We start from the raw sequence: 21444 nt of genomic DNA, 5'->3' as shown, positions 1-21444 counted from the left end.
TGCCTTGTGAAACACATGCTTTCACAGAAATCTGAGGAGGAAAACCACATAACCAAAGCCAGTAAAACGTCTTTCTGTTTGGAGAAGACAACTTTGCAAGACTGTTTTAATGGGAAGAGGACTTGGTAGATATTTTTAAATGTTAGCAGTGGTTTTTACTAGGCAGAACTTTATGATATGATTCATCATATAGATTGCTAATCTGGAAACAACAACAACAACCACCCACCACTTCATTTCAGACCCAGCAAAGACCATGCTAACAGTACAGAAGTCCTATGGTTTCCACATGCAGCTTGGGAGACAGTGGCATGAGGTCACTCCAATTTCAAGTGTAAGATCTCTCCAGGACTTCATTCTTCCAGGTGACACATACTGTGCCACTTGGCTGTTTGAAGAACAACTTGAGCTATTACAATGCTTCCACAAAGGACTGCACACAATGACCATGCTCTCCTTTCCCTTTTAAAAGCCTCATAAGCAGATAAGTGATTCCATGTTCAATAGCTAAAATTGAGATTCCCTCTGCCTGGAGCCTCCTGCAAGTATGTGGCTATTCTGCTTGAGAAACCACATCCCGCTCTGCAACGTAGTTGGATGGTGCTCTATCAAGAGAGCCCAAGTTCAGCAGCCTTCCAGGGCTGCTGCTCACCTCTTGAGAGTGCACAGTGGACATTTATTTGCAGTCCCAAAAACTGGGTCAGATCTGATGAGCTGTAAAAATTCACATCACCCAGGAAAATGTATAGGATGGTCTTTTCAGCCAAAGCAGATGCAGGGGTGCACTGATGAGCCAAATATATTCACCATCCCCTAGGAAAAAGATATAGCTCTTTCCCACTCAGAGTTTCTCTCCAGATGGACAACTATTGTTCATGTTTTCCCAGAATTTTCTGTGTGTCCAGCAGCGGTTGGAATCACCATACACTAAATCCACTCAAGCTCAACAGAAAACTGGGAATCCAAAGCACACATACGCTATAGTGCACATATCCTCAGCGGATGCAGGGTATTACGACACTTTTGAAAAGTCTTACTCCACGTATTGTTCAGCAATTGAGCATGTCCCAGAGTACAAGCAGTTGGCCTCCAGCATTGCTGACAAGGACAGGCAGGCTGGACAGTCGTGTTGGCGCTGCAGTGACAGATGAACCATGGGTGTTTGAACTTGAAGGTGATCTTCATCCCACCTGAAGAGGCCAGCAACAGACCGAGGGTCAGGCTCAGGTCCTAAGCCTGTGCAAATATCTGCCACGAATCAGGCAAATGGGATTTCACTGTAGAAAAGAAGTCAGATTTCTGTGGTCTGCTCTTGTTATCGGTAGGAGAGAGCACCGCTGAGGCATCACGTCACAAGCAGTCTCAGTCAAATATGCCTATTTATGGTGGCAAGTTAAAGGTGCTATGACTCAGGTGCCTGAACAGGGATCTCTAATAATACCTTCCAACTATATGTAATATGTAAATACGCTATGTGGGCAAGAAACATATGAAATAAGGAGGCATTTACCATAATTATTTTAGAGGAACTTTAAAAATATGTAAGTATTTCAACTGTATTTACAGCACAGCAATTGCTGCTGGGAAGAGCGCTGCAAGTGAATAAACTCTTTTTCCCCAGCATTCTTATTGTCCACTTGGCAATATGATGTGAACTCTATTTTTCTGTCTCAGTTCCTTTGCTTTTACAGCCACATCAGACAATATTGAGCTGTCTAATAAACTGACTTGAGTTCTGCTGATGGAAAGAAATTTATAAGATTTGGTGAGATTTATAGCAGTATAATAACAAGGGTATTTAAACTGTGGCTTCTTCTGACAAAGTGAACAAATTCCTGGATTTCTCGGTTAGTGTTTATTGCATAATAACCTACCAGAAAAAACACTGGAGCAACAGCAGCAAGGAACAGAGCGAAGGGGCAGAAGCAGCGGGCGGCCCTGCACGAAGCAGGGAGCAGCAGAGCTGAGGAGAATCCCCAGGGTCCAGGGTGACACTGGTGGCTCGTGCAATGGCCCACATGTGACCTGTGCACTTGCCCACTGTCCTGGGGGGTGAGATTGCCACTCGTCCTCATTGCTGGCCAAGCTGTGGCTGCTCAGGGACAGCCCGATCCTCTGTCCCCAGCTCCGGCTTGTGAGCATGCAATGTAGGATATATCTATGGAAACTTCTGGGGAACCATCTAAAACGGCCACACTACAGCTGCCCAACCAGAAGGGGACTTCCAGATAACAAAGCAGAGGATAGTTACAAGTATTTTAAACCCAACCAAATCAGAGGATAGTTAGCAGTATTTCAGAACCGTCTCTTTTAAGAGGGGTTTGAGCCTAAGGGATGCTTTTGGACAGTGATTCATGGTGCCCAGTGCACAGCTGGAGCAGGACTGCACATACAATTACAGTTATTAAAGTCAGCCAGCTATAAACAACTGCTGCTTCAAAGTGGGATCTGAAAAACCACAATTATTTCCCGTTCAAACTGTAGAAGAAAAATGTGGGTTTTTTTTGGTACCAGCATGCAGCAGTGTTTGCAACAGCCTTACATGTTCAACCGAAAGGGAAACAACGTTTTTTGACAAATTTGGGTTCTGATATTAGAAGTCTGGTCAGTATGAGACCCATCGGCCATGAAACAGATGCAGCTTTCAGTCCCTCACTGTCAGGACAGGCTTTGGACCAGCAATGCCATACCTGTGGTGCAGTACCATTTAGCACACCCTGGCATCATCTGTCCCCTTCTTCCTAATTTACAGAGAGAATAAAACTCATTGATAGAATTACAGCTTTCTAAAGTGCAAAAGAAATCTGTAAAAGCTAGGGACAGTGAAGAATTCAAGGAAAATAACTGCTGAAGTAATCTCTCAAATGAAGCACAGAACCTTTCATAGCAACTGTGGGTTCAAACTCCCAAGCCATAGAGAGAAGCAAACAGCCTTGTACCTGGCTCTTTTCCCAACATGTGTCTGAAGCCTTCGTGCATGGGGCTGGCATGAAATCTTCGTGGCAGGATGACCGCTCAGAGGCTCCAGCAAGCACACTGCAGAGATGGAACCTGTCCTGTGCCTACTCCAGAGGTTCAATGGGACCATCAGTCCAGAGGGGATGTTCAGGGAGAGGATAAAGAGCAAGGAACAACCATATCCAATGTCCTTGGGCCAGCTGAGTTGCAGTGCTCCTTCTCTGCTTGGTAACTGCCTCAACACTTTGGGGTTTAGCAGTTTTAAACAGTTAAATTGAGGTGGAGCAGGGAGGACTAGTCTGAAATAACAGTTGTGTGCGTACCATGCTCTCCAGCTGCCTCTGACAGCAAAAGGGTCTCTTTTGGAAGGCTTACTACTGCTTCTATGAGCTTAAAAACCTGGCTAGGCCAACAGCTATGGATCTGGGCCTTTTTGTTCGCATCTTATTTGTCCAGAATGTGATTTTGCCTTGCTGGAATCACACACCTGACAGGCAAAGAAAACTTGAAGCTTTGAGACAGGCTGTGCAGAGGTGCCACAAGGGGTTTTCCCCAGAGGCTCTGAGGCCGTTATCAGCACTCAGCCACCACAATAAGGACAACAGTGCTCATACAACAGCGCTACATCTCTGCTTCTCTCCACACACTTAGGAGAATATTTTCTCCTTTATCTCCAACCATTCAGCACATCTCTAAGAGTGTCTTCTAGTTTAACCAGCCAGATTCTGCTCCTTCAGTTATCAAACCTAGAGGCAAATATAATTTTTATGTGATGAATTCAGCATTTACAGGCCTCCCTGGCTTCAGGAGAGAAGAAAAAAAAAATCTGCAAATTATCCAGATTGCTTAAAAATGTTTTTTTCAAATCCTCAAACCTGAAACCCATGCTACTGCGGCTTTCAGTACTCAGAAGTAACCAAGGGTAGATCAGTCTGACTTCCTTCATCACCACAAACAAAATTCAGTGTAAAGATGACACACCTTTAGACTATTATCTCCAGCTCTGATGACAGAAAAATTGTTTGGTTAATATTTTTTTTAATTTACCTTTTACAATACAAGACAGTAGTCTCTCTAGTACTTTCACTAGTTCTAATGTGTCTGTTTACAACCGAACTTCTTAGGTGTTGCCATGTGATAAATAGTATTTACAAACAGAAGGATTTTATCCCAAAATGAGCAGTACCATTATGAATGGAAAGGTGGGTATGTCCCATTTTTCAGTGCAAAGCTCTAACGTCACAGCTACTAATCTGTAATTAAAAAAAACCAACAAAACAACCACAAAACCAAAAACCCCACACCACCCCCACACACATGCACAAAAACAACAACAAGCAGCACTATTTCTGATTGTTTTCTCCTATATGCCCTTTTAGCATAAATAAATTTTAACATCTATTTAGTTAAGATTGATGTAAGAAAAATCCCAGCAACCATCATCACCAGAACAGCAGGTCTAGTCTGTTTAAATTTCAACAATCACTATATGAAAGAAAAGGCTGTGAATTACTTCCACTCTTTGTCTCCATGCCAGCTTAAAAAATAATCTGAGTTTATTTTTAAATATGTCTACATTTTTAGTCATAATTATACACTCAAAGCACAGAGACACACAGGACCTCATCCAACACCTGTAGGCGAGTTACCACACTTCATATTCCTGTGACCTGTTTTAATTATCCTTAGGAGGCTGAAGACCCTTTCTATTGCATGAGCAATTGCTGGGACCATGATCAAAACTCTTCAGGGTGTGTCCCATGGGAGAAATTTATACAGCAGTTACCTACGACATCTCCCAAAGCCCATTTCTCCTGTTGGAAGACGTCAGGCTGGACCTTTGGCCACCCCAGCTCCACAATAGGAGCTGACTGCTCCTGACAAGCGTGTTCCAGGATGGCCAGGTGCGTCATCCCAAAAAAAGTTTGTTTGGCTGTAAATACTCATAGAAGACCTGGGAGTAACAGGGAATGCCGGAGCACGATCCAAGAGCGAGCGGTCAGCCCACGGCATGATAACACGACAGAGGATGAGCACACAGGCCATGTAACAGGCCACCAAATAGCACTGGCTCCCAAGCCAGTTGTGGTAAGTGAGGAATAATGCTCAGGCTTTCCGCCAGCAAACACACAACAAGAAATCCCTTATTTGGACGAGTGACCTAATGCTAACAGGGAACAAAGCACAACTGTGTTACTGAAGGGCTGTGGCCTCACAAAGAAGGTCTGGGACAGCACATCTGTGCTGTGACATTTTGAGGGAAGAGAGGAGCACACACCTTCCCCACATCACAGCTTCCATGCAAACAACATAGCAACACAGAGCCCAAAAGCTGCAATGATTTGACAGACTGGGTGGCTGCGTGGCGCACCCCAGAAGATAGCCCACGGACATTTCACATCCCCACAGGGATAGGTAGTATCCCCGGTCCACAGTTTCCAAGTCTACTTGGAAGTAGTTACTCAAGTATTCAAGATAAATCAACACATCCTCTCAAAGCTTTCCTTTTAGGCCTCATTGTAAACTCATAGTATTTTCCCATCTTAAACATCAGCATTTAATCACTGTAGAATAAACCATATAATACAAAAATAATTGAAACCCGCAGCTTCTAATTCCGTATTTCTAGATCTAAAAGCTACCCTGCAGAAAACTGCAGGTGACACACTGCTCCAGGTCTGGCTGGCACTTCCAGAATCTCATACAACTCAGAAGGAATCCCAGTCCTGTCATTTTTCCCCTCAGGTTCCAATACCTGTTGACCCATCACACACATGCCGAGCCCGCCTGGCTTCCACCTAACATGTATGCTGACCAACAACTGCAAAGTTGTGAGACGAGAAAGGCAGAGACATACATACATATATATCTATATATATGCAGAAGTGCATTAGGTTAAGCAAGCTGTAGAATGAAGATGCGTCTTTGGCAAGTCATTCTGCACATAAAAATACTGTAAGAAAGATTTAAACTCCTTTTGCGTATTTACTGATGAGTTCAAAAATGAAGACATTTTCTTGAAGTTTTCCAGCCTTTTCCTCATCCATGTAAAGAGACTGATTTGGCACAGAAAAGCATCCTCTCATGTATGAGTTCAATAAGCTTGAAATTTTTCAGAAAATTAATTTTAAAAAAAGTATAAAACTATCTGTTAAGGCACCTACATGCTACATCCCAGCTGAAATTTATCAGAGTACTCCTGCAACCATATACACAACACCCAGCCGCATGTGCTTTGCTTACCTTGTGTCTGGAACAGATGTCACGTACGTATTTTCCCCCTCATTAAAGTCACTCTGATTGAATGTATTTTCAGAACAGGTTACTGGAGTGTTGTTCTTGCAGGAGCAATGTCCATTTCTACAGACTATCCACCCAGTAGACAAGCCTGCTACCCCCTGGACCTGAGTGAGTGATGTGGTGAAGTATTTTGCCAGTCCTTAGGGAAGCAGTGGGCAGGGTACCAGTCTGCTGAAACCACACTGTACCTGGAAGCCCCTGCATCAGCACGCTCCTCAGTGAAGATGCACCCACAGTTCCAGGTAGCTGTTTTCCTCACCCAGTCCATCTGATTTGTCCAGGCTTTGGTGGGTGGTATTTCAACCACATTTAATATTTCCACCTGCTCACTTTTGTTATGGATGGTGTCACAACCAGCTCTCTGGTACTACAGCCTTTAGATAAAATAGCTGAGCCCTGGACTCCTGTTGTGGAAGGTCCTCCCAACCAGTTTCATGGTGTTCAAACAGAAAACCAAATGGTTCCTCAATATCCAAGATAAAATTGGATGATGCAGAAATGAACATCTGCAGTTTTGAAAAGAAAAAAAAAAAAGGTGGAACTGGCACAAATGAAACTCACCTCAGATAGAAAAGTAAGGCAAGAGCAAAAGGTAATTCCAACAAGGCAGAGACAGCACAGGGAGGACCAGCTCTAAGGACAGGTTTCACTCACTCTTTTCATCAATTTGACAGCCATCGGAATGCTTGCCACGGGCTCAGTGATCTGATCTTCATAGATGTCTAAACCAGTTTAAATATCCCCTAAGGAAAGGGATTTTTAAATAACATAAGGAGAGGAAAATTACAAGAGAATGAAGTAAAGGGTTTCTAAATCCTTAAGGTTTCTATTTGTTGCAGGATTAAGGAGAAAAGTTGCGTTTGAGTAGCAAAGATGGTTGTAGACAAACTCTTAACTAAGCAGCTCAGATACCAAAGAGCATGCCAGAAGAAAAGGGGAGGAACACATCGCTGGGAAAAGAGATGACTAAACTTCAAGAACAGAATCAAATTCCTTGGCTTTAGCATTCATTCTACTGTTAATTATGGTGTCTCCCAACAGAAAAGCAAAGCCCTGAATTAACAGAGGACCTTGTGACTCACAGACTGAAGGCAACAAATGGAGCTTTGGGTGAAGGTGAAAAATCTGTGAGGTCTGAAACATGATATTGATCAATGCTTACATGATCAATGTTAGTGAATATTAAATTGCTCAGTTATTTTTGACAAAACTTGCAAAACAAAGACATTATAAGCTATCACTGACTTAAGTTACAATGGACATGATGAGACCAAACACTGCCTTGAGAAAAACAAGAGGAGCCCTCTGAAGTGATCTGAAGGGGAAGTAACGCTGCAGAAATTCTCCTTGTGCAAAACTGAAGGCACCTCACTGCTCAGAGTGCAAATTGCTCATGATACGGGTGTAGAGATGCTATCGCTGTGCTCCAGAAAAGGCAGCCTGAGGAGAGCCCTGTTCAATTACCAAGGCAGCTGGGCACAATCTCTTACCTTGCACATGACAAGGAAGTTGCCAAGACTGGCCCTGTTAGGACAAAAGGATTTGGTTTGCAGGCTCAGGCAGGAGCCAAGCCAGATTTACTCCTGTCAACCCAAGACTTCTGCCTGTAGGAGGGTAGTAAAAGCTCTCTAACTATAGGGGCTGGGAAGCAGGAGTGGCTGCTCTGTCCAGTCTGGGATCGGGATCAATCCTTGTGCCTGGCCCTCTCTTTCCACCTACAATAAGTCTCCCCAATAAGCCAAGGAAGGTTGAGCTACACTCAGAGCCTCAGGACACCTCAGGCTGTTTCCTTAGGTAGCACTGGTCCCGAGAGGAGCGCAAGGATTAGAAATGGGACCTTTGTTAAAATGTCTAAACTGCCAGAAACCAGAATATAGGGCAAGCTCCGGAGGGCACCAATGTCTACTGAAGTACATAGTGCAGTAAGTGATGACTTGCTGGAAAGTGACTTCCAAGGCATTCACCAAGAGCTGCAGCCAAGTAGTGTTTCAGGGCACTACCCAACTTTTATGGGCAACTATCTCTGGAGCTGGTGCCAGTCTCAAATTCCTGTGAGAGGTACCAGACATCTGAGAAATTCAGGAGGTCTTAAAGCGACACAGATACCAGTCTTGGAAATGGCTCTTTCGAAGTTTGTGCCGGAGTTATTTACAAGTATCTTCTGCCTTCCTTTCCTTTCCCCTCCAATGTAAAACTATCTAGTTGAGGTGAGCCAGCATAAGGATTAAGAGTCCTTGAAGCTAAAATCTTCCAGAAAAAAAAATAGTTGAAGCTGTTGATGCTTCTTGCAAACTCATGGCTTAAAAGCCCTGCTCATAGAATGCTTCCCACCAGCTTTTTCCTGAACAGCACAAACACTGGCAGCACTCATCTGATGGTCAGCAGAGGCTCTGGCACATCTGGAACAGCTTAAAGCCACAGCTTCTATGCAAAGACATGCCCACAAAGACAAGAAAGCAAATTTTCAGTTAAAAAGACAAGTTTAATAGCTGTGGCCCAACTGGGGAGTTGGAAGAACAAGGGCATAAGCATCCTCCAAACAAAAGCAGGCAACACATGCACTGGACTTGGGAGAAGGGGAGCACCCTTACAAACACTGCTAGGGCAGGAAAGCATTTGGCTTAAGTATCAGGCACCCACATGCCCAGGGTATGAATGGTTATACAAGCAATTCCTTGAAGGAAAAGTCTGGCTCTTTTCTTGGCACACAAGGAAACTGGAGATATATGGTGTACAAATACAAGAGGGTGCTTCTGTAGTACAGAATGATAAGAGTCTCAGTAATTCATCGGCTCATGCCAGGAAATTTTACTTGCACACTGCTTGCAGGTTACCAGCTTTATCAGTTTGGATACAAAAAATAGAACTCCAGAAGCCAGGAGGCAAAAGTAGCATCTCCACAATGGAGCTCGCAAAGAGAAAACGCCACTTTACACGGGGAAAACCCAAGCTACGGCTTGGCAGAGGGCTGCATTAGGAAATAAAAGGTGTATGGCACCTAGTATCCTACATATCTATGTCATATATATTAATGTTCACTTATCACTTGAGCAAAAACACTGAATTACAAATAGCGAGAGTGAACACATACCTACCTCAGGTGAAGGAAGTGCATCAGACAGTCCCAGATAACACAAACTAGTTCTATTATACTGCTCAGCACTAGAGCGCAAAGTATTTCACAAACGGATCAAGGATCGTCATTCTTCTTTCACTAAAGGGAAACCCAAGCTAGCGAGCAGTGCAACGTGTCCAACTTACCCCACACCCAGCAAGTGCGACTCCAAGCAGCTCTGCACGACCTTCATACAAAGTCTGTGTCCCACTCGTGAAATGGAGATGAAGTAACATATTCCTCCTAATGTAACAGATGAGAGCTACAACTAACACTATTCTGGAGATAAAGAGACCCTATAAATAGCAATTTTTATTCATCTGCTAAGTTTTAAGCAGAGACTACAAAAGTCCCACTGAAGGTTTACAACCTTGACTTCCCAGATGCCACAGGACACCTGATGGGAGAGAGAAGCAAGGACACTCTCACAAGCAGGTGATGCCATCACTATTTCACCCCCACCCGAGCTACCCCATTGACTGTTGGGAAGTCCAGATGCGGAACCACACTAATAGTCCTCACACCACCATCTGCTTCAGAGGTGAAGTGACACCACAAACCTTCCTTATGGATTGATTTGTCCAGGTCCTCTGGGTTCAGTGCCAGTAAAAGCTTCAGGAGTCTCTCAGGTGAGGAAAGCTCTCACGTTGCTTCTCAGCATTTGATCTGGGTGACCAAATAAATGCTTATGCAGACACTCAGAAGCCCAAGAAAAACCACTACAGGTACATGTTCTCTTCTGCACAACTTGCATTAGTGCCAGCAGTGTTCATCCTGGGGCCTGTCCTATATTTATTCTGTATACCTATAGATTCTGTTCTAGATACCCATGTACTTTTGACAGCCTGCAAACTCAGAACACAAAGGGTTTTCCAAGATAAACTCCCAAAATTCCTTCCACTAGGGAGAATGACACAGAAGAGACTGTAGAAATCTCAGCTTCGGATCACCCAACGTTCTGAAACCCTTTGGAAACATTACTGTGCCTGCTTTTTCCTTACCTAAACACTCAAAATACTTACTCATATAGTATTAGGAAATATAACATCTCTTCCATAAGTTTAACAGAATTAGAGCTTGATATTTCAAACATGTCATTGTAATAGGTAAGTTAACTCCCATAACTTTCATTTATTAATCAATTATGGATTTATTTTAGTCAAGACAGTTAACCTTCAGCATGTTTCTATGAAGCTAAAACTACAAAGGCAATCTCCATATAAAACAGCCAAACCCCCACAATTTTGTGTTGAGGGGTTTGGTATCCTGTTAGTTCACTAGTGATGAAAGATTAAAATCTCCAAAGGAGCCTAGACTAAATGTAATTTTAGGAGCAGTGCTCTAGAAAACACATAATTAACAAATGAAGAAGCATGAAATAGTTCCACAGAGCAGCCCACGGTACTTGTTCAGCTCATCACATGGCCACTGTTGTGCCCGGCTGTTATCTCCTCCCCAGCAGCATTTTGCCCAGTTTTCATCATTGTCAGAGTTTGCACTAATTTGCTTTAGGAGCAGCTCCCACCAGGCACAAAGGAGAAACTCTCTCAGTTTACAGGACGACAGCTACATCTATTCTTTAGTTTGTGCTCATGGGGGCTGTGCTCTAGAATACACATATATGTCACAAACACATGTACTCAGCCCACAAGCGGCGAGAAAAACCCTTGAGATTTAATTGAAAACTCACTAAATCAAGAGCTTGCTGGAATTCGAGTGTGATAAAACTTCTGAAGACAATAATTATCAGTCTCTGGATCTCTCCACCCAAGTATTCTAGACACAACAGAAATTGGCTGGAATAAACATGAGTTACTGATTATTTTGATCAAACTACTCATCCCTTTGACATGTACAACAACTAAATATTTGTAAAAACATGTATTTACAGTATAGACTTACACTCATTAAAACCACAACTTTTTGCTCCCAAACAAATATAAAAAGAAAACAATATGGTAGTTTATACCCCTTTTATTAAGACAGAGCCATCTATTACTTAATACACTGGCTGGGTAGCCATAAATCACATCATTTTCTTAATATATTAAGATGCAAGACAGTTTGGCAACCAGATAACAAAGACAAATCAGGCAGGGGCTGGAGAAACATTGAAGCTGCAGCAGGTTAAAAGCCATCTAAAGCCAGGGAGACCCAAGCCAGTGCAGTTACACAAGGCGCTGGTCTCGGGCGATGCTGGGCAGGGCTCAGCTCCCTTGCCAGCCAACTCCTCGAGTGCCCGGCGGGCCTGCCAGGGCCCCTCAACTGGAATGTCGGGAAAAGGTCCAGGGACAGCCTGGGTGCTGCTTTTTTGGACACCTCCCAAAGAGCACAGCACCAAATCTACAGCTTGTTGTGTTTTTTTCTTTTGTGCAGGGATCGCATAGTTTTTCATAAGAATGAAGGCTTCTGGTAATAAAGTTTATAGTGCAATCTGAATTAATTTGTGCCCACAGTGTCATTATTCATTCTCCCCAAACAGTTTAAATATAATCATGTAGGAATCTGCTGTCTCTGTAAAGACATTATAAGGTAGTGCTTATACAGTTGATGACTACATAGATTCAATTTTAATAGAGAGATCTCTTCATGCTTTTATAAAACTACAAGTATGAAAGCAAGAAATGACAAAGCAGCCAAGTACTTCTGTACCTCCCAAAAGCTATTAAATTCTCAGGGCTCCAAAAAGTTAGTTTACCTTATCACACAGGAAGCACACAGCATGTTCAATTTTACAGCTGCTCAGAGAAGAACAAAACCTAATTCTGCTTCCTCTTCACCAACATGCCACCAAGTTACAACTCCTGCGGAGAAATCAGAGAGGTTGCTTTGCTCCAGACAAGCAAGTTGTGATATATTTCTGCTTGTCAGTGCAGCTGTGTGCTTAACAAGGAAACTTGCCACATTTGCTACATCACACATACACATAGTTTTGGTTGGTTGGTTTTTTTCCTACTCAAGACAGAAAAAAAGGGTCAAGCACCAGGAGCTTCAGCTCATAAATAGATTGTGTTGGCCCTAAGAAACCTAGCTGATAACAGCTGTAGCTTTAATGCAAATTTACAAAGTGAACATTTATTCAGCTTGGAAAGCATATACACAATAGTTACCTTGATAAAAACAGAACTAAAGATGGTTATCAGGTTAACACCCTATTGATACGCAGTTTTTGTAAATGGAATATTTTATTTAAAAAATGGCAATGCTTCATTGAAATAACAGATTTAAAATTTGCTTCTTGAAACAGCCACTATCAAATCAGTATGGCAACATGCAAGCAAAGTAAAAGCACCAGATTTCTTTTCAGTCTTTAAATGATTGTAAGGTTAAAGTAATGAACAGGTGGTTTTTTTCTTTTAAAGAGCCTAGATTTAAGACATAGTGAGAAGAGGAAAACTTCTTAAAAAGCATACTGGATATATCTTTACCTCACTGCAAGACATTTACTGTATGTATCTTGCAGTGAAAACACCAAAGCTTTTTCTTTCAAAGCCCTCATCAGTAACATTTTTAATTGAAAATACATTTTGAAAAAGCTTAAAATTCAGACTTTAAGTCAAGTGCATTTGGTAGACACAACCCCTGGTCAAGCTTAATGATTCTTTGTACATCAATATTGCAAAAAGGGAGAGCAATAAGCCATGTTGTACCATGCTAAGAGTTAACACTTTATAAGCCAGCTGATTTGATTGCTGTCTATTGTAAGATATTTTTTTAAGCAATTATGAACAAAAGAAAATCTCCTTCAGTAACAGTCCAGGACACAACTGTTTAGGCAAGCGCAGCAATAGCAGGAAAACACATACCAATCAACCGGCTATAATATGTAAATACAGCTGAAGATACAAGTAAAATAGTCCTTTTATTTGCAATGCATGCCATGCACAGACAGAAAGTTAGAGAATGTTTAGAATTCCAATACATTAATGCTCACCATATTGGTGTACTTCAGGTGGCTTCAAAACAGGCCATTAATGCACACATGCTTGGAGGCATCTTATTAACATGTATATATAGATACACACACACACACATATGGGCTACGTAGATTCTTGCAGAAGAGGGTTTGGCACATACATGATCGTTTCACAACAGCACTTCTGGAAAAAGGAGACTCAAAAAGCACTTCCATAATTTTAAGCATGAATGGCTTTAAAACGAGACAAATATTGTTATTTTAGAAAGAACCACAGAAGATTCAGTTCATGTTTTTCCATTAAATATTGCATTTCAAGGTAGGTTTGGGAAAAAAAACAAAGAAAAAGAACCACGGTCCCTGCAAATCCATCTCTCTGGTACTCAGCAACTCCTAACTTGACAGTTTCAGTCTTACATGCAACTTTGCAGCAGAGAAAAGCTTTAAAGCATTCTGCAAATATTTTGGCTTGCACAGAGAAACTAAAGCAAACTGGTTTTGTACCACAGAAATGCAGAACCTTTGCTTATTTCTAAATAGTGCAGAGCCTTAGAGTCGAATATGGACTTAAGGATGTGGGTAACTGCCAAGATGACGTTGAGCAAAGGCCTGAATTCATCTTATCAAACACTGTGGATACACAGACCTTTCAAAGATTGCCCACTTCCAATTCAAAGGCTATTGTTTTGTAAGCAAGAAGTTTTCAAATACATATGAAGTTTGAAGTACATAAATGCAAACCATGGCTCTGTAACTTATTTTCTTAAGAGAAGTCTCATTCTGACATGCAAACTATGTGGGTAAGTGTCTCCATGTCCTTAAGAAAATTTTCAGAAGAATTCTGTCTTTAAAACTGGTAAAAAACCCCAACCCATAGACACTTATATAGTAAAAATATATTATAGTTAGTTTACTCCATTTCCATGCGGATATAGATTTCTGTAAGTTTTGGATTTAATGCCCTAACGTTTTTAATTGTAATTCTGTTCTATGATGACCCAGTTAAAAAACCTCCATCCACTATATCTCACTTAATTAGTGACACTGTTCTAGTTACACAGTGATTTTTCCAATGTTAGAAAAAATCTGATGGAAATTAAAATTTGTAATTTCCATATATCTTTGTGAAGTAGAACTGTTGCTTTCTATTGTGTATTTACACACAACAAAGCTGCAAAATTGTGCCAAATATTCAAAGATCTTTATTCCCACGTAGCACCACCATCCTGTTCTTTTCAAATAGGGTCAAAGATCTATTGTAAGATTTTTTTTTGCAAAATAACCCCACCACGTAAGCCCTTTCTATAGCCCTTTCTGCAGGAATGAGAATCACCTCAAAAGAACACTTTACAAGATTGAGGCTCAATACTTATCTGTCATGCAACCAACTTCGATTGGAATTACATTAGCATACCTGATAACTTCAAATCCTGTTGTTAAAAACATATAAATCAGTGGATTGTGCAAATCTTTTGAAGACACACATAAGACTTTTCAAACAAAATCAGAACGTTAAAGCACACTCCTCAAACAGAAGCAAGGAATCAACTACTCACAGTGGTAACATCCCAACGTTTTAGTGCCTTTAGAACTGAAAATAAATGTGTTCATTAAGAAGCACTTCAACTTGAGTAGTCAGTGCTCAAGTTTACTATAATTTAAAAAGTGATTATGTTTAGCATAACCACACTAGCAAGTTAGTCTGCATATTTCAGTGAAGCAAAGCTTGAAAAAAGTCATAGAGAAATAGATAATCCTTTTTTGTGTGTTTTAAGGGAGCAATAAATCTTCTCCATAAAGACTATTTACACAAATGCAAGAGCAAACTTTCTGAGATCAGGGTTTGGGGTTTTTATTTTTTTTTCCAAAGATTCCACCACATGATAAAAAATTAAATGAATGTGTATTCCTGACCACACTGATAATGTCACAGCTAGAATCTCATCAGCTAGTTTATGACAAGCAACTGCAATGGGTGTAAACATAAAAAAGGTCCCTACCTTGGGACAAAGCTTGGCTGTAAGTTGACTCTATGATACCAATATTGAAAGCAAAATTTAAAGTAAACTCATCTGGAATTCAGATCCAATTGAGGGAACAGTGAGAACGACACAGTGAAGGTACACTTAGGTGCAATTTCATGCTGGTGACTTTTTTTTTCCTCTTTTTATGCTTAGAGCAGATTTTAACCCAGGAGTTGCATATCCAATGACATATACAATTCAAAACTTAGGTGACCATTAGCACATTTGTACACATACTTACATAAACTTAGTATTTACATATTCTGAACAAAGTTCCATTTTAACAGTTGAAGTCTTATAACACATGAAAGAAGATAAGTTACTACAAAGACTGTATAACAGGATCACAAATTTTCCACAAGCATATAAACACGTTTTAAAGTGCTTTCTGGGTGCTTCAGATTAACTCCTTGCAGTACGAGCTTCCCTGTAGTGCTGTTCCAGTCATTACAAAATTATTAAAATCATTTCCTTCAGGTGCACTGCGAGTTCAAGAAAAATTATGACACCACTGATGGAAAAGTTTTAAGCTCTACCAACAGAAACATATACATTATTTAAGTTCAGATGAAACTGTCAAACACTTTGGTTTATCATAGCTTGGGATAAATATTTGATAGAACAGAAACCGCACCTCTCCGCTCTACGTTCCTTCCACTAAAAAAGTAACCCAACATAATCTGACAGTATTCTTTGGTAAAAACAGGACATTTGGCCAGTTTGCATGTACATCTATTTATTAAAATAGTCTAAAAGTGAACAAATGCCACTGCTGTACTGTCAATTTACAGGAATAACCATTCCTTACTCAGTGGGGAGTATCAAAACATTAAGCTTAGCAGCTGGCTATATAACAAGCTGAAACACCTTCAGCAACCATTACAGGGGATCAATAAAGTTTTAGAATATTCTCTGCTTAACAGTTGTCCTTAATGTTACAAAAACTGTAAAATGCGCTATGCCTGCAGACAAATCCATTACTTTGCAGTGACTACAGAAACATTACTCAATGGTGTACACACTGTTAGGGTCCTGATAAGCATGTAACAAAAACCAGGAATATGGTGTGCTGACCAACCAATACTCAGCTGCACAGTATTTGTGCATTACCTATACTAAGTACTAAGAAAAGCCTATTAAAAATTCAGTTAACTGCTACAAGTTATGGGAATATATAAAAACAGAGCAGATATACAAGTATAACACTGAACATACTGTACTTTATTAGCACAAAAAGCCAGAACAAGGCACAGCAAGCAGAAAAATACATCAATTGAAGGGTTAGTGTAGCATACAAGAATAACGTTTATTGTACTTGCAGCCAAAATGTTCCCTACCTCGCACAGGTCACTGCCATAGAGAACTAAGTAACAACATACTGTAGCAGCTGGTAAAGAAACTAGGGAGCACTCATAATTGGTACAAAACATTAAACAGGGGTTAGGGCATTCCAACAAAGTTTTAGTGCAAAAATGCCTAAGACAGAACTATTTCAAGTTCCATCTCCAATTAAATAAGCAAACAGAACTTAGAATTTTGTTTCTAAGTAATCTGTTGAAACTATAATCAGTGCATATTACTTTAAAACACTTTTAAAAGGGCAAATGAAAAGATATTTACAAATAATGTCTAACAGTACCTTTGAAACCTGACATTTATTTCAGATATCCCAGATTTTGTATTCTGATTATAATTAAACCACTTGTAATTTTATCCATAAAAATGTCAGAGGACTTTAAATAATTAAAATAATGAAACTTTTTCGTTTCACTGTTACTTTCCATTGTAAGTTACTAGCAGTCAAGCCACCAAATCCTGGGTTAGGAGAAAAGCAACCTTTTGTTTCATGGCAATAGTCTAATCCTGCACCCTGCCACTGAAATCCCTAATTCACTGTCCAAGACAGTATTACTTCTGCTAACAATGCCACTTAAATCTCCAGGTGTTTAAAATAGAATTACAGTACTGAGCAGGTATATTCAAGTCTTAATGATTAGGAAACATTATACACCGAGAAAAGCACGATTCATCTGTTAACATCAAAACACCATTAACTCTTAATGGACTGCGCTTCTAATGAACTTCTCTTCATTAAAAGAAAATACCCTTCTTCACTAGTATTTGGAAACTCATTTGTGAGCTAAATCAGTAATTTGAGTAGTGGAAAGTTTTCAAGAAGATAATTTAAAAAAAATACTTCAAATATCAGCAAAAATGCTCCTCTAATAAAGCCTTTCTTTATTAGCATTTCATGAATGCCCCATGGAAAATGCCTCATAGTTTCTTCATCCAATTACTACAGCTATAAAAGGGAAACAAAATATTCAGAAATTAGCAAAAATATTTTCATTAGGCCCTAATGAAAAACGTGCAGAATTGTGTCTGCTTAATGTTTCCGAGAGGCATCACAACTTAGTTTGATTTACAGCAGGCAGCATCTGACAGGATACTAACACTCAGCTTAAATAGGATATTGCAGAAAAGCCAGACATCGGTGGTGCGCTCGCTGCAGTTAAACTGTAACACACACACACACACAAAAAAAGCATATTCTATAAGCTTATTCTGATTTGCGTTTACTTTGTTTTTATAGGTTCCCGCTCCAGCCATCGCACCCTGACTTTTTGTTTATAGTGATACTCCTTTAGAAAGTCTTGCAACATTGAGGGTAGAGGAAGGTCATCGATTCCATCATACGTAGTGCACCTGCAGATGACTGCCCGGCAGATATACTGCAGGCTGAAGGGGAAAGTCCTGTTCAGAGACACAGTCAGCAATGGTTCAAAGAACATGCAAGAGCTGGGGTCTTTGTAGTGTTCCAGGAGCCCCGTGACAGTGGAGGAGTGAAATACACAGGGATCGTGGGCATCAAAACTGAAGTTGTGATTCCACTGCTCAATGCGTGCGTGTAGCGAGCGGTTGTAACGACGGAAGCTCACAGAGAAGAGGTAGTCCTCCTGCGCAGAATCCCTGAGCAAAAAAGTGCCTTCGGGTTTACCCTCCAGAAGCGCCTCGGCTTCATAGCGGTCCATCACCCCCCAGTAACAGGGGTTACCTGTGATCTGGAGCAAGTCTGGCACCAGGCAGTGGATGTAATCAATCTGAGTGTGCACTTTCCAAGCCCCCTGCCTGCCGATATGGCCGTGGCTCTCTCCAGACATCTGACGTTGCTTCTGCCTGCGCGACTGCAGACAAAGTGTTGTCGTGTCCTCTTCAGAGTCACAGTTTCCTGGAGGTGTGAGGTTTTTGTCCCCGGTCAGCTCAGTCATACCAGGGGCTAACTTTGGTCCCAGTTTGTACAATGGATTAACCTGTGCTGTAGCTTCAAAAGTATGTATTTGGGCATTTGGAGGGGGATCAACCCCTTCTTCAATACTAAGTCTGCGTCTCTCTCTAAGCCTGTCCTCTTCATCTTCTGTGGAAACCAAGGAAGGATCAAATGTGTCAAAAAAAGTTGAATGAGGACTCACAGGTGCCGTGTGCTGTTTAATCAGATGCCACTTCTGAGCCAGATCTGAGCCTGCAGGAAAAGGGCATTTCTCAAGCATTAGTTCAGAGAGATGGATCTTTCTTTTGTTAGAAAACAGAGGTTTGGACTGTTTGTTGTAAGTTCTCATGGGGAAACACAGCCCAACAGTATCTTGTAGACGCTGTCGCAGAGAACGGCTACCTACTGTCCTGTTAGATACTGTATCCATATCATGGACAGAGCTCACCCCGTACCTTCTCTCCCTCCTCGGCAAACCACTTCTCGTTCTACCAAATCTTTTTTCAGTATCCAAGGAGCTCTGGGTTTTGGTAGAGCAGGAATGCTTCTTCTTCCCACCCCATGGAGCATGCCGAGAATAAGAGTCCCTTCGAGCAAGCCTAGCTCCTGCCGCCACACACGAGTCATTCTCTTTCTCAATGCTGATTTCAACAATTTGAGGAATTTCTGTGACACAGTTTTGGTTCCGTCTTGCTGAATTCTTCGAAGGACTTAAACCTAATTGCAAAGCAATGTTTTCTCTCAAAGGGCTGGTGGGTTGTTGCTGAGCCAAATCGGTTACCTGGACAGCTTTCTCTTTAGCAGACGAGCAACTACTGGAGTTCACAACTACGTTTTCATTTTGGGTTCCACCCTCATGACTGAAGAGATTCTGGCACCTGTATTTGAAATTGTTCCACATCTTTCCCACTTTATCCATGGATTATGTTATCTAAATTCAAGAGGAAAAGAAATATTAAATATAGTTTTAAAAAAAAAGATACATCTTCAGTTATCAAGTTACAGACACAAGAACACTTTCTTAATTGAACACACTACCTTTGAAAAAGTGCCTTAGCATTTGTTTGTACAGTTATGTGCAAGTGACACACATCATGCTATTTTGATATTTAGAAAAATCACCATGAAGTGACTATGTGGGAAACTGCAAACAAACACTATCTACAAGCAGGCCATCCCATTTTTCTATAGCATCATTAAAAACGTAGGTAGGACTGCATAGTTGTTCTTAATGGAGAGGAAATTAGCAGTCCAAAATTCTTCATTCTAGGAAAAATTCGGAAGCTGTATGTAAGGTATGATTCCCTGATAAGCTTCCAATAAGGAGGAGTAAAACAAAACCTGAAAAAGAATTATTCAAGTCACTCCAAACTATGAGAGCCGTCAGTGAAATCCAACAAACGCACTGTGAATGTCCAGATACACCATCTAAAAGCAAAAGCTCCAGTCCTAGGCCAGGCAAATTCCAAGCTATAACTGGAGAGATTAAAAAATATAGTACAAAAATAGAAATTTAGGGGGCAAAAAAAATAAAACCATTCTTAGGTGAGGCAATCATCAGAAGACAAGGAAAGACAGTGAGATATCAGCAGAACTTTAGAATTATAAAATCTCTGATACATTAATGAAAGCCACATATACAAAACATCTTAAAAAACCCATTGTCTGGTTTTATTACTTAAGATACGAAAGAATGAAAGAGCCCAAGGAGATTTTATATCTTTAGTAAAAGCACTTTAAAAGAAAGCAGCTCTGCAATAGAAACATGATGGCAGTAGATCATGAACCTACAGTGAAAAGATAAAAACATTAGTTGCATGTATTCTGCAACTGCTTCTTTAGAAACAGAGTTTGATAATTGGAGCAAGACTGCCAAAAACACAGGACTGCCCTAGGACAGAGAGAAACAGGCTAATTCCACACTAAAAAAAGTCAGGCAGTGCCAAGCTAAATTAGATCTAATTAAGTTCTGAGAGAAGTGCTAAACTGAAAGGACTAGAAGATGCCATCTTATCTAATTTAACTCTTAATGAAAACTGCTCTGTTCTTTGGAAACACAACATTTTGAAGCAACTCCTCTGTTGCTGCAGTTCTTTTCTGTTCACAGCTAGAAAGGAATCTGAAGCAGTAATTGAATGCACTGGGTCTCATGAAATAATGCAGATGATAAACAAATAAGCAATACTCTTAGTGAGCCAGTCAAGAAGTCCCTTAAGACAGAAGCACAGCTGCAAGCCCACAATTTACAGCAGAATACACTGAGATTGGGGGAGAGGCCAGAGGAGAGCTTATGTGAGAATCACAAAAGGATAATGAACGGAAAACACCTAACTGTTTTTGGAAGAGAAAGCAAAAGGAGTAAAAGCTTTCCTACCCACCCCATCTCCTCAGATGCCTCAGCAAAACCAGCAAGTAAGGTATCTACATCTGACTGCGTCAAATAAGACCTCAAGAATTTAGTGTGTATGGGGAAGGGGAAGGCAAAACAGGCCTTAACAGTCTCTGGAGATTATTGGCACTAGTCACCTAGAACTCTGTGCTAATGACCCCTGAACAACACCTGAGTAGTTATTAAGGAGGGAGCCACTTCAGAAAAACTTGCAGAGAAATGTTATACATAGAAGATACTACAGAGTTCTGTGCATACATAAAAAGTTAAAAGTGTGTAAGCAAATGAGCAAGGAATGTCTTCCTGATTTAAAACAAAATTTATACATATATATATATATATATGTATATATATATATATATAGCTATATTCCTAAATTTCTTTTTTCCTGGAGTTGTCTGGACCAAGCTGAGGGACTGGGAGAATTCTAAGAGCAGCAGAACTAATTAAGTCAGGTCATGTACAGATTGGTAG

The 21444-nt window shown here is 40.7% G+C and overlaps 1 protein-coding gene across 3 annotated transcripts in view; it reads right to left on the bottom strand.

Annotated features, from left to right (window-relative positions):
- Positions 1–11329: 11329 nt before the first annotated feature.
- The window catches only part of SOCS5 (suppressor of cytokine signaling 5), a 35683-nt gene continuing 25568 nt past the window's right edge, over positions 11330–21444 (bottom strand). For all 3 annotated transcript variants that reach the window (XM_065833854.2, XM_071806106.1, XM_071806105.1), the window contains exon 2: positions 11330–19512. In XM_065833854.2, coding sequence (XP_065689926.1) covers positions 17890–19500 — 1611 coding nt within the window. In that variant the 5' untranslated portion in view covers positions 19501–19512 and the 3' untranslated portion in view covers positions 11330–17889. The remainder of the gene's footprint in view (positions 19513–21444) is intronic.

This window comes from Patagioenas fasciata, chromosome 3 (assembly GCF_037038585.1).
Source record: "Patagioenas fasciata isolate bPatFas1 chromosome 3, bPatFas1.hap1, whole genome shotgun sequence".
Lineage (NCBI taxonomy): Eukaryota > Metazoa > Chordata > Aves > Columbiformes > Columbidae > Patagioenas > Patagioenas fasciata.
The sequence above is the reverse complement of the archived record's forward strand: the minus strand, read 5'-3'. Positions and strand labels throughout refer to the sequence as shown.